Source organism: Nelumbo nucifera, chromosome 1 (genome assembly GCF_055504915.1).
Source record: "Nelumbo nucifera cultivar China Antique chromosome 1, China Antique-T2T, whole genome shotgun sequence".
Classification (NCBI taxonomy): Eukaryota; Viridiplantae; Streptophyta; class Magnoliopsida; order Proteales; family Nelumbonaceae; genus Nelumbo; species Nelumbo nucifera.
Window position 1 is genome coordinate 7,756,541 of NC_142649.1, and position 13,797 is coordinate 7,770,337.

Consider the following 13,797-nt stretch of genomic DNA (forward strand, 5'->3'; position numbering starts at 1 on the left):
CATTGTTTGAATTCAAAAATAAAAAAGAATGAAAAAGAGAAGGGCATTTTTATAATTTTATTCTTATCATCAGTTTTAAACGGAATTGGACTTTGGACTAAAATGTATATTTCAGAAAGTTTAGATTACTTAAATTATCGCATATGGAAGTTTAGGCTCTCAAGTGTTACTACCCGGTATTTACTCTATAAAATATTCAATGACAAAAACAGAAAGGCAAACAAAAAAAAAGGAAAAAGAAATAACATGCATATGAAAGTTTGGCTTTATTGGTGTTAATTGTATCCCAACTTTCCATGTAATAACATGCATGATAAAAAACAGAAACCACATTACTAAATGATCAAGCAAGAAAGAAAACTTGGAAAAATAAAGACACCTAATAGAATATAACAGTGAAAAATGAAAACTCTACCCATGTTCATTTAACAGTGAAAAATGAAAACTCTACCCATGTTCACCGAATTTAAATGTCATATGATGATGCACAATCTGGCCGGTCTTAGCTGTCGATGATCTTGCCTTTGAACTGAGTAACAGTGACCTGAAACGGAAGGAGAAGAGAAGCTCCGGGGAGAACCCGGCGTAAGGGCTCCGAAGCTCAAGTTAGAATCCTTCAAAGGCAAGAATAACCAGATAGCGCGAAAGTTAGCATACCCCGTTCCTGGGGGGTAGAAGCCTTTTATAACCACCTCGCACACTCACTTCCAGGTCTCCGTCAGGTCGGGCATGATTACTTCTGAACTCCTGCCAGTTCGGGTGTCATTTCCTCTGGCCGGACAGAACCGCCACTGTTCCTTTTGTCGGAGCCGTCTCTGCGGCAAGTGACGACAATTGCAGGTGGCGGTGGCAGGAAGCCGTTTGAAATGCGGCTGTCAGGCGTCAGATCCCAAATCAGTCAGGTGCGTCGCTTTTGGGTACGGGCGTCCTTGGTGTCAGGTACATTTGGCTGGCCTGGTGCTTTGGGAGTGAAGTGTTGGAGTGGCGAGCGAGGTGCCTTGAGTTCGGTTTGGAGTGTTCCGAGCTGCCACGGGTCAGCTCGGGTCAGCTTTGTGAGGCTTGGCCCAGTATAGTTTGTGCTCCTTGCAGGGAGCTCGGGTTCTCAGTAGGGAGTTCGCTCTTAATAGGGAGCTCGGACTCCCAGTAGGGAGTTTGTTCTTAATAGGGAGCTCGGATTTTAGGGTGCTCGGGTTCTTGGGGAGCTCGGACCCTTAACAGGGAGCTCACTCTTAACAGGGAGCTCGGGCTCCTAGTAGGGAGCTCGGGTTCTTAGGGAGCTCGGGCTCCTAGTAGGGAGCTCAGACTTAGGGAGCTCGGGCCTTTGACAGGGAGCTCGGGCTTAGGGAGCTCGGGTTTTTAGGGAGCTCGGGCCTTTGACAGGGAGTTCGCTCTTAACAAGGAGCTCGGACTAAGTACAGCGGTCTGGAGCTCGGGCTCGGTAGTGAGTTTGGACTTGCTTCCGATGTTCGCTTTGGGCGCTTTACTGTCCCGAGCTGCTTGCCTTTACCACGTGTCGGGTGATCGCGAGGTCGGGCCAAATTTCCCTTCATCAATTGCCCCCCACTCCCTGCGACAACGGTCCCGTCTTGGTGCGGGGAGTTTGCAAGGTAGCAGGAGGGTTTTGGTCCGTGCTGAGCGCGCTTGTTCTAATTTGATTTTCAAAAAAGGGCGCGCGTTTGGGAGTCGTGACGGCAGTTGTTCGGGAGTTGCGCTGCAAACGCTTTTATTGCGAGGAGACGTGCGCCGTTACCCCGTCAGTTTCGGGAAGACGCGTGCTGACACCTGTCCTCTGACAAGACGTGCGCGACGTTCCGTCAGTTTCGGAAAGACGTGCGCCGATTGGTCTTGGAAGACGTGCGGCTTAGCGCGGCTGTGGGTCGTTGGTATGGCTTCGATCTGGGCCGTCGCTTTCCGTACGCTGTGGATATAAATAGTGTGCGTGGGGGGGGACCCGTCCTTGCTACTATTGTACATCTTGAGCTCGCGCCTTAAGTTTCAGCTCGCGTCCAGGCTTTTCAGCTCGCGTCCCAGGTCTTCTTTCTTGTTCGAGTTCTCGCGGTCTGCTTCAGTCTTCTTCCCGGGTGAGTGTTTTTGGAATCCCGTTCCGTTTCACGATGTCTGGTTTGGAGGGTTCAGACTGTTCAAGCGGGTCTGATGTGGGTTCTACGAACCAGTTTGCGTCCCCTGGTAGTTCAAGTGAGCCCGATGTAGGTCCTGAGGAAGGGGTCGGGCCTACCACCCGAGGTGCTTTGGGTAGGTCAGCATCCACCTCCCGTCGTGGCTGGGTTGTAGATCAGTTCGGCCCTTTGACTATGACGCTTGAGGAACTTCAAACCCTCGTAGACTACTACAATTTGCCCAGTGAGTACAGTTACTTTATCCCTACGGGCAGCTTTCCTTGGGAACACAGTCCTGATGAGATGGTGATTTTCCGGGAACAGCTCGCCGCGGGGCTGTGACTGCCCTTCCACCCTCTTCTTGTCGAGGTCCTAAACCACTTCGGTGTGACGGTTGGCCAGCTTCACCCGAACTCTATTAGGAACTTAGTGGGAACGATCTCTTTATTTTGTGACGAGAACTTCCCTCTGGATCTGGAGAATTTTTTCTTCTATCTTAATGCTGAAAAAGCAAGTGGGTCCCCTTCCTGAGCGTAGGCGGGCATACTACTTGTCCCCTCGCCCGGGCTTCAAGCTCTTACACGGACTCCCCAATAAGGTCCTGGCGTGGAAGCGGGACTATTTCGGGGTGTGAAGTGCGATGGGGTGGCCGTTTCAGACCGGCTGGGGGGTGGCCGCTCCTGATTCCGGCATCACACTTGATGAGGAGACGGCGAAGGGCCTCCGGCAATGGGCGCGGCTTGGGCTGGATTGCCAATGGTATCTGACGGAGGCCAAGCTTATTGCTGCGGGCCTGAGTTCGGGTAGGTTCTTTCCCTAGTGATCTTGTCTTGCTCTTCTTTTACGTCTTACTGATGCCGAACTCCTTTTCGCAGGTACAATGGAATCTCGAGGGACCCGAGGTGGGCACTTGTTCGAGGGCATGAAGAGGAGAAAGCGGGTGGCCAAGCGAGCTCGCGTCGAGCCGTCCCGAGCTGCGGAGCCCGAGGTGCCGGATTATCCGACAGAGGAGCCCGAGATGGTTCCTCTTATGCAGGGGCCGGTGGGGGCTCCTTATGCCGAAACCACACACACGGGGGCTCCCGCCTATTCCGAGTCCGCTCATATGCGAGCTGGGCCGTCGGGCTCGGAGGCCCCGGGGGACTTCAGGAGCGTGCTGTCGCTAGTTCATGCTCTTCAACGGAGTAAGGAGGTGATGTTTCCCGAGGAAGTTGCGGCGTGGACCGAGCTCCCTCTGCACCAAGTGGCCTGCCGTGCCGTTACTCATGCCATGGTGGTAAGTGATTCCTTCTTTAGAGCTCGGCTTTTATTCTTTTATTCGTTTCTCTGATCCCGTTTTCCTTTGATAGGTGAACTCCTCCATTCACGCCTTGGCGAACCAGGTGGAGAAATGCACGAGGCAGGCGCGAGCTGCCGAGGAGAATGCTCGTGCTGCTGATGCTGCTGCTCGCCGTGCGCGGTCTAGGCAGGCGAGGTCTCAGAGGGATGCCGAGGCCATGGGAGTGGTGGTGCAGCGTATGGCGGAAATGAAGCTGGACCTGGAGCACCAAGTCGAGTATCTTCAGGAGGATATCAGGGAGAGGACTCGGATCTTCTCTCAAGGCATCGAAGACGCGAAGAAGAAGGCTGTTAGCGATTACATTGCTTCGCCGGATTTCGATGACCTGATGGTAGACTCCTACAGGAGGGGTTTCAAGCTAAGTCGGTGGATGATCCAGAATACGTACCCCGACCTCGATACCAGCGCCATATCCACTTCGCGCATCACTCCGGAGATGGCTAATGCTGCGGATGCCGAACCAGACTCCGAGGGGGAGGCAGGTCCTTCGGGCGTTGTTGAAGAGGCTTCTGATAACGATGAAGTAGCCCCGGGCTTGTGAATGTACACCTTTTTTTTTTTAAATGTACACATCTGTTTTGAAATGAAATGTCTTTTTGTTCATGTACTGGTGTCTTCGAGCTATATTTTTTGCCGAACTGACCATTTCGGTCCCTCAGTTCGTTTTATGAAATGACTTCGGCGTACTTGCCTTGGTGGCCTATAGATAGTACCTTCTCAAGTTGACAACGTTCCATGCTCGGGGTACTTGTTTCCCTTCTAGGGTTCCGAGCTCGTACGCTCCCCCACCGAGTGTTTTCATTACTCTGTAGGGTCCTTCCCAGTTTGGTTTAAGTTTCCCTATGCTGGGTTCGGGCACCATGACCTTACGGCGAACCAGGTCGCCGACGCAGAAGTTCCTCTTCTTTACTCGCGCGTTGTAGTACCGAGCTACCTTTTGTTGGTAAGCCACAGTTCGGATGTGCGCGAGGTCTCTCACTTCGTCCAGTAGGTCGAGGTTGGTGCGTAACTCATCCTCGTTTGTCCGTTCGTCGTACGCTTCTAGTCGCAACGTAGGCACTTCGATTTCCGCCGGGATCACTGCTTCGGTGCCGTAGGTGAGGTTAAAGGGGGTCTCACCTGTGGCGGTCTTTTCCGTGGTTCGGTGTGCCCATAAAACACTTGGTAGTTCGTCCTCCCACAAACCTTTCGCTCGGTCCAATCGCGCTTTCAGTCTGCGGAGGATGGCTCTGTTCATTACTTCTGTTTGGCCATTTGCCTGCGGGTGTGCGACCGATGTGAAGTTCTGACTAATTCCCATACTTCGGCACCATTCTTGGAACTTGATATCTTCGAACTGTTTGCCGTTGTCGGAGATCAGTACCCGAGGTAGCCCGAAGCGACATACGATGTTCTTCCAAAAGAAGTTTTGTATGTTTCGGGCTGTAACTATTGCCAGGGGTTCGGCTTCTATCCACTTTATGAAATAATCTACTGCCACCACTAGGAATTTTCTCCCGCCTGTCACTGGTGGGAATGGCCCCAGGAGGTCGATGCCCCATTGGGCGAAGGGCCATGGACTGGTGAGGTATTTGAGGTCGGCAGCGGGCTGATGGTGGATGCTGGCTTGCTTCTGACACTTGCCGCATTTTCTGACGAGCTCGATTGCCTCTGTCTTCATTGTTGGCCAGTAGTATCCTTGTCGAAGTGCCTTTTGGGCGAGGGCTCTGCCCCCTAGGTGTCCGCCGCACAAGCCTTCATGGATGTCACGGAGTACCAGCTCGGCTTCGGCTGGGCGCAAGCATCGCAGATAGGGGAGCATGTAGGATCGTCGGTACAACCGTTCATCTATCATGACGTATTTGGCTGCCTGGTGCTGCACCCTCTTGGCTGTGTTGCGGTTCGCGGGGAGGGTTCCGTCTAACAGGAAGCTTGCGAGTGGGTCGATCCAGCTCGGCTCTGCTTCGGTGACGGGAGCGACCTCTTCTGCCCCACCGAGAATGCTGGGCCGAGGCAAGTCCTCTACGTACACGGTTCTCCTGGCGTTGTGGCTCGTGCTAGCCAGTCGGGACAGGGCGTCGGCCTCACCGTTCTCTGACCTCGGGATTTGCTTGATGAAGTGTGATTGGAAGTTGAGCAGAGCTTCCTTTACTTTTGCTAAGTACACAATCATAGTGAGTTCGCGTGCTTCGTACTCGCCTGTAACTTGGTTGACCACGAGCTGGGAATCACTGCAGATAACCATGTGCTTTGCTCCGACCTTGCGCGCTAGGTTTAGCCCGGCTATCATTGCCTCGTACTCCGCCTCATCGTTGGATGCCGCGAACTCAAAGCGTAGTGCGTATTCCAGTTTTGTTCCGCCCGGGCCGCGTAGCACTATTCCAGCTCCGCTGCCTTGTTGGTTCGAGGAGCCATCTATGTGAAGGATCCAGGGCTCCTCATCCCAGTTCGCGCTTGGTCTAACCAGGAGGGAAGCCACGCTGGCTGCTACTTCACGGGGTTCGGACTCGTTTGGCTTGGGAGCTCCGAGTTCGCCCGAACTGGGGACCTCGGGCTCGACCAGCTCAGGGGCTTCGGGGTTGAACGTGCACTCTGCGATAAAATCTGCCAAGGCTTGGGCCTTGATGGCAGTTCTTGGCTTGTACTGGAGATCGTATTCGCTGAGTTCGATGGACCACTTCGTCAGCTGGCCAGAAACCTCGGGTTTGAGTAAAACTTGTCTCAGAGATTTGTCGGTCAGGACGATGACGGTATGGGCCTGGAAGTACGGGCGGAGTTTCCGTGCTGCTACCACTAGGGCATACGCTAGCTTTTCTATCTGCGGGTACCTTGTCTCTGCTCCCTGCAAGATTTTACTAACATAATATATGGGTCGTTGGACCCGGTCTGCCTCCTTTACTAGTACCGAACTGACCACCTCGTCGCTAGCCGAGAGGTACAGCTCTAAGACTTCGCCTTCCTCGGGCCGAGCTAAGGTTGGCACATTGGCGAGGTAGCCTTTTAGCTCGTCAAACGCGAGCTGACAATCTTGGGTCCATTCGAACCCTTTGCCTTTGATTGCTTTGAAGAAGGGTAGGCAGCGATCTGCCGACTTGGACATGAAGCGGCTTAGGGCGGCTATGCGGCCGTTTACCCTTTGGACTTCTTTTATTTTCCGAGGTGGTCTCATATCTAGGATGGTTTGTATTTTGTCTGGGTTGGCCTCGATGCCACATCGATTGACAACGTAGCCCAGGAACTTGCCCGAGGTGATGCCAAAGACACATTTGTTGGGGTTTAATTTCATGTTATACTGACGTAGGATTTGGAAGACAGAATCTAAGTCTTGTATTAATTCTTGCGAAAATTGTGTTTTGACAACCATGTCGTCTACATAGCACTCTATCTTTGTGCCGATCAGGGGCCGAAACAGCCTATTTACAAGTCTTTGGAAGGTCGCCCCGGCGTTTTTTAACCCGAAGGGCATGACCTTGTAGTAGTATAGACCGAACTCGGTTATGAAGCTGGTTTTTTCCTCGTCGGACTGGTCCATCCGGATTTGGTTGTAGCCTGAGTAGGCATCCAGGAAGCTTAGCAATTCATGTCCCGAGGTCGCGTCCACTAGGCGGTCGATCCTAGGAAGAGGTTGGCCACCCAGCTCGGGCAAGCTCGGTTTAGGTCGGTGTAGTCGACGCACATGTGCCACTTGCCGTTCGCCTTTTTCACCAGCACAGGGTTGGCCACCCAGCTCGGGTAATGGACTTCCCTTATGAAGTCTGCCACGAGGAGCTTTTCGACTTCCTCGTCGACCGCTTTCCAGTGCTCCGGGGCTAAGTTCCGTTTCTTCTGTTTAACGGGTCTGACTAAAGGGTCAGTGTTAAGTTTGTGAGTTATAAGACTAGGGTCAATACTGGGCATATCGGCCACGGACCATGCAAAACTATCTAAATTTTGGAGTAAAAAACTTACCAGTTCGGTCCGTAGGGGTTCCTTGACAGAAGCACCAATCTGGAGTGCGCGAGCTGGGTCCGTAGGTGAGGTCGGGATCACGACTGTTTCTTCTGTTGGCAAGGCTCGTTCTTCGCCTTGCTCCGTAGGTCGCTTCAGATCGAGGTCGCCGGCCGGCTTGGACTTGCCCTTTAGGGCGGCGACGTAGCACTTGCGGGACTCGAGCTGGTCGCCCCGCACTACCCCCACACCGAAATCCGTAGGGAACTTCATTGCCAAATAGTAAGTAGAGACCACCGCCCGCAGGATATGCGTGATTGGCCGTCCTATTATGGCGTTGTATGGGGAGGGGGTCGCGACCACCAGAAAATCGTGGTTGAGTCTGACCGCACAAGGCCACGTGCCGACTTCCACGGGCACCGTTATCTTTCCAAGGGGCCTGACTTCTTCCCCGCTGAAGCCCACCAGGGGAGTGCTTGCAGGTTTTAGTTCGCTCCTTGGCAGCTGTAGCCGATCAAACGCCGACTTGAATAGGATGTCCGCCGAGCTGCCTGAATCTACGAGCACGCGCCCAACCTCGAAGTTGCTGATCCTGAGTTTAATGACAAGTGCGTCATCGTGAGGGTAGCGAACTCCCCGCGCGTCATCTTCTGTGAAGAGGATCGGCTCCTCGGTCATCGGCCTCTTCGGGGGGTTCCGCTCCTCGATGACCGTTTCGCGAACTGAGGTCTGGGCTGCCGCTGATGTGCACCCCGCCACCACCGAACCTCCCACAATTACATGGATGGTTCCCCGAACTGGCCTTTCTGCCGGAGGCTGTCGCTGCATCGGTTCGGCAGGCCTGTTGCTAGTCTCCGGGGCGTCTTTTAAGTGTTCGCCCGGCTGATCCGCTTTATTGCTATTATTGTTGTGCTGTACAAAGTTTCTTAAGTATCCGCGACGGATGAGCCCCTCTATCTCGTCTCGGAGGTTATTACATTGTTCGGTACTGTGACCGTGGTCCCTATGGAAACTACAATACAAATTCTTGTTTCTTTCGTTCGGATTTCCCTTTAGGCGAGGTGGCCATTTCACGAAGGGGGCGTCCTTGATCGTCATTAGGATCTCGGTCCGCCTCGTGTTCAGTGGCGTGTAATCCGTCCGAACTGGCAGGGGAGCTCGGAACGACTGGTTCGGTTTTGGGTCCCGGGCCAGGTTTTTTCGGTCGGCCGAGCTAGAGGGCTCGCCGTCCCTCTTTCTTTTCTCGTTTCCGCCCTCGGTTATTTGGTTGATTTCCTCCTCCGTCCTCATGAACTTGTCCGCAAGCTTGAGGAACTCGACCACGGTTGCGGGCTGGTTAGCTACCATGTGCCACTTGAATTCCTTGTGCGTCACCCCTCTTTTCGCTATGGCGAGCTGCACCCGGGGTCTAACCGGGGTATCTGTAAGCATGCCTCATTGAATCGTTTGATGTAGCCCCGTATGGGTTCTCCTTCCCTTTGGACTACTCCGAAGATGCTTTCCTCTGCTCTGGGGCACCGTTTGCTGGGGACAAAGTGTGCAGTGAAGACCTGCACGAACTGAGCCCAACACTTTATCGATCCGGGGGCCAGGTTCCTGTACCAAGTGCGGGCTACCCCCTTGAGGGTGGTGGTGAAGGCCATGCACATGCATGATTCGCTGGCCCTGGCGAGGTGCATTTGGGACTGGAAAGCGTCCACGTGGTCGTTGGGGTCGAAGGATCCGTCGTACTTGTCTAGGGGCGGGAGCTTGAAATCTCTAGGCAAGGGGACTGCCAGGAGTTCTGAGGCGAGGGGGGAAGGAACTGAGAGAATCGGGGCGACTCCTACCTCGTCCGAGCTCGTCTCGCCTTTGCCTCTGAGCTCGGATAAGACGCGGGTGGCGGTTCGTCGACTTCGACGGCGTCTTCGCTGCTGAGTGGGCCTTGTGCTGGCGCTGCTGGCCTCCGTGTTGCCGAGCTCGATGGGCTCGGAGTGCTGGTAGTCCGCTGCTGCCAGTGCGCCGAATCGGTTTCCCACCAGTGGGGACTCCGGTTTGGAGACCCGAGGTGCCGACCTTGCGGGCGAGGTTCCTGATCCGCCTGCGAGCCGCGAGGCGGGGATGACTTTTCTTTCTCTCCGGCCTGGGGACGAGGCCTGGCTGTTTGGGGGATTCTGGGGCCTGGAGGCCTTTCCTTGGTGGAGGCGCCCATCCTGTGGAGAGGCCTTTACTGGCTTCGGGGCAGGGTGGCGAGGTGGAAGTAGTGGTTGGTTCGGTGTCAGTTGGGGGAACTGCTGTTGATAGTGGTATTGGGAGAGGTTGTGCAACACTTGGTGCTGGTGAAGCTGGTGTTGCTGGAACTGCTGCATCTGGGCTTGCATCGCCCGCATGCACTGCATTAAGTCGTCCAACCGATTTTGGCTAGCTGCCAGGGGGACGGTGGTTGGTTCAGTGAAGGTAGTCTCGATGGGAAGAGGGAAGGGGATGTTTGCGGAAAGTAGGCTTACAGGCGCCACTGCTTGTGGCGTAGTAAGATTGGGGATTCCATCCACTGAGAGGGGGATGGTGAACTGCCCAACACACACCACGGGAACTTGGAGCTGTTCCCCGGTGGTGTTTGTCTCTATGCCGCGTCCGGCGTTGCTGGATGAGGCCATGGGTATTGAGTTTCTCAGAGAAGAAGAAAAGGGTATGAAAGTTTTGGAGGGAGGCTTTTTGAAGCGTATTCCCACAGACGACGCCAATTGATGATGCACAATCTGGCCGGTCTTAGCTGTCGATGATCTTGCCTCTGAACTGAGTAACAGGGACCTGAAACAGAAGGAGAAGAGAAGCTCCGAGGAGAACCCGGCGTAAGGGCTCCGAAGCTCAAGTTAGAATCCTTCAAAGGCAAGAATAACCAGATAGCGCGAAAGTTAGCATACCTCGTTCCTGGGGGGTAGAAGCCTTTTATAACCACCTCGCGCACTCACTTCCAGGTCTCCGTCAAGTCGGGCATGATTACTTCTGAACTCCTGCCAGTTCGGGTGTCATTTCCTCTGGCCGGACAGAACCGCCACTGTTCCTTTTGTCGGAGCCGTCTCTGCGGCAAGTGACGACGATTGCAGGTGGCGGTGGCAGGAAGCTGTTTGAAATGCGGCTGTCAGGCGTCAGATCCCAAATCAGTCAGGTGCGTCGCTTTTGGGTACGGACGTCCTTGGTGTCGGGTACGTTTGGCTGGCCTGGTGCTTTGGGAGTGAAGTGTTGGAGTGGTGAGCGAGGTGCCTTGAGTTCGGTTTGGAGTGTTCCGAGCTGCCACGGGTCAGCTCGGGTCAGCTTTGTGAGGCTTGGCCCAGTATAGTTCGTGCTCCTTGCAGGGAGCTCGGGTTCTCAGTAGGGAGTTCGCTCTTAATAGGGAGCTCGGACTCCCAGTAGGGAGTTTGTTTTTAATAGGGAGCTCGAATTTTAGGGTGCTCGGGTTCTTGGGGAGCTCGGACCCTTAACAGTGAGCTCGCTCTTAACAGGGAGCTCGGGCTCCTAGTAGGGAGCTCAGACTTAGGGAGCTCGGGCCTTTGACAGGGAGCTCACTCTTAACAAGGAGCTCGGACTAAGTACAGCGGTCTGGAGCTTGGGCTCGGTAGTGAGTTTGGACTTGCTTCCGATGTTCGCTTTGGACGCTCTACTGTCCCGAGCTGCTTGCCTTTGCCACGTGTCGGGCGATCACGAGGTCGGGCCAAATTTCCCTTCATCATCATATATTAGGAATAACTTCAACAAGCTTTCTTAAATACTTCATCCAATTTTTTCTAAGGAGAAAACTATCAAAACATCTTGAGACCACACCAATAAAGCCAAAAAATAAATAAAAAAAGCCAAAAATTAAAAGTGTGGGTATCACATCGATACCACAAAAATTTAGAATGAAAGATTTCTATACATAAAAACAAAAAGGAAAAAACTAATGTGGGAAATTTAAATGAGATGCACAGGGAGTTCTTCAATAGACTTTAAAGAGAAGAACCCAAATCCGATCAGGTAGCAGAACTGCAAGAAAGAAAACAACATTAATTGTATCCTAACTTTCCATGTAATAACATGCATGATAAAAAGCAGAAACCACATTACTAAATGATCAAGCAAAAAAGAAAACTTGGAAGAAACCGAAATTCAAAACTTACTACCAGGAAATTTAAATGTCATATATTAAGGATAACTTCACCAAGTTTTCCTAAATACTTTATCCAATTTTTTCCGAGGAGAAAACTATCAAAACATCACTTTACGGGCACTTGAATCATTGAATGTCATGTATTGGTATTCACAATCACAAGTAAACCTGTTCATGGGTTGGGCTGGGTCAAGACAGGTTCAGATTAGGCTTTACCTCTTTATAAACAAAAAATGACTAAGCCTAGTCTTATATAAAGCCCAATCTAAACTGAAATTTGATAATATATTAATAATATAATACTTCTTTTTACTTCTAATCATATTATAATATATTATATAATATTATTGGGTTAGGCTTATCTCGGGTTGGACTTATTTGAAAAAGCCCAAGCCTAACTCAAAAAAATCGGCCCGGTGTTTGCAGCCCGAGCCCAATCCTGCAGGTTTGAAAATTTGTCCAAGCCCGATATAAAACGAGCTGGGCCAGGCCAGCCCCCGAGGAGAGGAATTTAAACAAAATTAAGCTACAATATATGAACCTACCAACTAACTTCGATGAAGTATCCAGTGACAACACCGAATAAAAACTTATCGGCATCGTCAAGCATCCCAGGAACATAAAGAGAAGCCGTACCAATTAACCTCGATGAAGTATCCAGTGCCAACACCGACTAAAAACTTATCGGCATCGTCAAGTATCCCAGGAAAGCCGTAAGCGACACCAGCATTTTCTTCCCTATATTCAATTTCGAAAATAAAATAACAACCCTGAAATCGCTGAAAATCAAGAGAACAAAAACAGACTGAAGATTGAAGTCCTGGTCTGTAGTGTTTGTGTGTATCTGTGCGAGAGAGAAAGAGATCTAGAGAGGGAGAACCTTGGGGACGGAGTGAAAGATCATGAAGAGCATTGGAATATATCACGAGACGAACAGTAGCAGTTAAGATACTGCTCAAGTTGTCTTTAGCAGATTCGCCTCTAGATCAGATTGATTTTTTAAAGCTTTCAACTGCTCCAGACTCATCTTGTCCATCTCTGGGACAGCGCTTGCTCCTCCTTTTCAAGCCATGGATGATGGATGGTCCCTCTCTCTCTCTCTCCGTGTGTTTGCATTGTGTTGCGGACAACCAATCTACTGTTATATTATTTCCGAGTTTTGAACACCCAAAGCCCCTATAGCTCAGTGGTAGAGCGTCAGTCTTGTAAACTGAAGGTCTGTAGTTCGATCCTGCATGGGGGCATTTTTTGTGAAAATCCTCACCCCTGTATTTTATGGTACCCTTTTCTTAATGGGGGCATTTTTTGTGCATTTTGTAAATGAAAATTACAGAAAGGTACGAAGTTACCCTTTTCCTAATCACTTAGGCTGTGGTTGGTTTGAAGGAAAAAATAAAAAAAGGAAGGGAGAGGCAGAAAAATCCTTACAAACCATGTATACATTACCCTATCTTTCGCTCCCATTTCTTATCTTTTTCTTTTAAATCAAACATAACTTTAATAGCTATATTTTGAAACTTGAAGTCCTTATACCTCAGTGATAGAGGTTAGTTTTGTAAATTGAATGTGTAATTCAACCAGTAGACTTGCATTGGGGCATTTTTTATGCATTTTCTAAGATTCAATTTGAAAGCAGTACAAATGCAAATATGTACAGTATAAATACATACAAAATATAACTTTGATCCTTCAACGGGCTAGAATGGGTTAAACTTATAATTTTATTTTTTTTAAGGATAAAATACTTAATTAACAAATTGATTAATTACAACTTATGCTAGCATGTGACATGTATGTTTTTTAAATTCCTAAATTACCCTTTTAGGATCCATGCTTAAATGACGGTTTCACTTCACCCCTTTTCAGACAATGGACAAAGACACCTCTTAGTGGTAGTTTCTCTTCAACGGCAATGATTACGACAAATCCAAGAGGATAACCAAGCTTCAGAAGCTTTCTTCCTTTTCAAACGAACTGGTTGGATGTGTTTTCGCAGTCCAAGGAAGCTATGGCCCATCGTTGGATATTGCCGAAAAATATGATATCCATGAATTTTGATAAACAACACCTGATTGCTACCACGTAAGTTCCAGTTGATTAATCAGAAGTTTTTCAGATATCATACAAATCAAAATCCCCCAACAAAATGCTTGACTGCCCACCTAACCTATCCGCTCATCACGTGTAACACGCCCTGCCCACCCACCCACTCATGCATTCCACCCGCCCATCCAGTTTGCCTGTTCTGCCTAGCTTGTTCACCTGCCTACAACATATTTGACAAAATGTTTTAAAGAATGGTTAACATT

General features: G+C 50.7%; 1 protein-coding gene and 1 non-coding gene across 2 annotated transcripts; one reads left to right on the forward strand and one right to left on the reverse strand.

Moving 5' to 3' along the window:
* Nucleotides 1–24: 24 nt before the first annotated feature.
* Nucleotides 25–12,926, reverse strand: LOC104586984 (uncharacterized). The gene is made up of 3 exons (XM_088896431.1): nt 12,369–12,926; nt 12,034–12,226; nt 25–11,364 (listed from the first exon to the last, which is right to left on the reverse strand). The coding sequence occupies exon 3, from the start codon at nt 9,996–9,998 to the stop codon at nt 8,748–8,750; it is 1,251 nt and encodes a 416-aa protein (XP_088752557.1). The 5' UTR covers nt 9,999–11,364; nt 12,034–12,226; nt 12,369–12,926; the 3' UTR covers nt 25–8,747.
* TRNAT-UGU (transfer RNA threonine (anticodon UGU)) lies at nt 12,661–12,732 on the forward strand. Its single transcript has one exon. It is a non-coding gene; the product is annotated as a tRNA-Thr (tRNA).
* Nucleotides 12,927–13,797: the final 871 nt, after the last annotated feature.

Coding starts and splice junctions, on each gene's coding strand:
- LOC104586984 (XM_088896431.1), bottom strand. CDS start 9,998: ATGGCCTCATCCAGCAACGCCGGACGCGGCATAGAGACAAACACCACC.